This window comes from Nannobrachium achirus, assembly GCF_963921795.1.
Source record: "Nannobrachium achirus genome assembly, chromosome: 10".
In the NCBI taxonomy this organism is placed as follows: Eukaryota; Metazoa; Chordata; class Actinopteri; order Myctophiformes; family Myctophidae; genus Nannobrachium; species Nannobrachium achirus.
In genome coordinates this window covers 18,690,950-18,692,675 of record NC_137819.1, presented here as the reverse complement: position 1 = coordinate 18,692,675, position 1,726 = coordinate 18,690,950, and the positions used below count along the sequence as shown (strand labels likewise).

The 1,726-nt window shown below is 44.2% G+C and overlaps 1 protein-coding gene across 1 annotated transcript; it reads left to right on the top strand.

The window, feature by feature from the left end:
• Positions 1-367: 367 nt before the first annotated feature.
• On the top strand, positions 368-1,450 carry LOC308292881 (chemerin-like receptor 1; the record flags this gene model as incomplete). Its single annotated transcript, XM_080735306.1, has 1 exon — positions 368-1,450. One exon carries the CDS (start codon positions 368-370, stop codon positions 1,448-1,450), a length of 1,083 nt encoding a protein of 360 aa, XP_080591432.1.
• Positions 1,451-1,726: the final 276 nt, after the last annotated feature.

Genomic DNA, 1,726 nt, shown 5'->3' with positions numbered 1-1,726 from the left:
GAAACTGTGAATTGATGGCTATTTGAGAAATTTGTGGAATAAAGTTTATAAAAAAAAAAAAAAAAAAAAAAAAAAAAGGTATATAATGGCAGCATGTAACCCCGAGAGTGTGGTCTAACCAACACCAACTTGGGACTCATGTATCGTCCTGACCTCCACACTCAACTATCTAGCATCAGGGTCTTGAGCAATGATTACTATCAGAATTTAAAGTTTTATACTTATTTTAACATAATAAAATCACCTACTGCACCTGTAAGACCATTAAGAAATCATAAGAAAGCACATAGCCTACCTTTGTTTTGTTATTTTAGGTTTTAGGACAATGGAGATTATGACCACAACTGCTGTCTATCACAATGACACCATGGATCTGTCTGGTGGAAATGGCTCTTTCTGGCAGGACAATGAGGAGTTCAGAGATGAACTCTACAAATCCCTCAAGATCGCGTCTCTCACCATTTACAGCCTGGTCTTTGTGCTCGGTGTGTTGGGGAACGGTGTTGTCATCTGGGTGACAGGCTTCAAAATGAAGAAAACCATCAACATTGTTTGGTATCTCAACCTCGCCGTGGCCGACTTCCTCTTCACAGCTTCTCTGCCCCTGGTCATCACACAAACAGCTATGGACTACCACTGGCCTTTTGGTAAATTCATGTGCAAATTGTACCCTACCCTTCTCTACATGAACATGTATGTCAGCGTCTTCATTCTGATGGTCATCAGTGTTGACAGATGTGTATGTGTGGTGTGGCCAGTGTGGTCCAAGAACCACCGCAGTGTCAGAAAGGCATCTTGTGTGAGTCTTTGTCTCTGGGTACTGGCCTTGGCTCTTAGCTCCCCCTACATCATCTTTATGGACACACGCCCCTCCTTCCGTGATAAGGACACCATTGAATGCTTCGACAACTATGCACTCACCGATGACTACAGTAAACCTGCAGCGATGCAATTGTGGACATTTCGACTTGCGGCCCTGATCATCACTCGCTTCCTCATGGGATTCGTGATCCCTTTCACCGTCATCGTCTCCTGCTATTCTGTCATCATCTACCGGCTCAGGAGGTATCACTCGCTGGCCAGCCAATCAGGTCGACCCTTCAAAATCATAGCAGCTGTTATCACCACTTTTTTCCTATGCTGGGCCCCCTTTCACATCATGGAACAAATTCTGTTGGTGAATCTCCTCAAGGACAGTGAAATGCTGGATAATGTGGTTTACCCATTTGGTTGCATTTGGTTACCCGTAGGTGTCAGCCTGGCATTTCTCAACAGCTGCCTGAACCCACTGTTATACGTGTTCATGGGTCAGGATTTCAAGGATGTGTTTCGCAGGTCTGTCCTGAAAGTGTTGGAGAAAGCCTTCGCTGAAGAGCTGCCTCAGACCAACACTCCCACAAACCCAGGGACCACCAGACTAGAGGCTGCCTTGTCTGAGGCACAGGTATAGAGTAGAGCCAAACGTGTATTTTCCCTGGATTCCTGGGATTATGAAGAACTGCCCATAGATCATTTCTGCCTAACCCGATTTTTCTTCAAAACACAGTTTTCAGTTCACTAGCCTACATATTTTGCTAAAATTATTCCAAAACTCACACAAATCGCTACAAAAATCACACTGTCCAAACTAGCCCAAATTGTAATTACACATTGAGCAATAGCCTACAGAACAATTTCACAATTTCTCACAGGATGCCACTGTTTGTCGCAAAAGCATGTGTGTGTG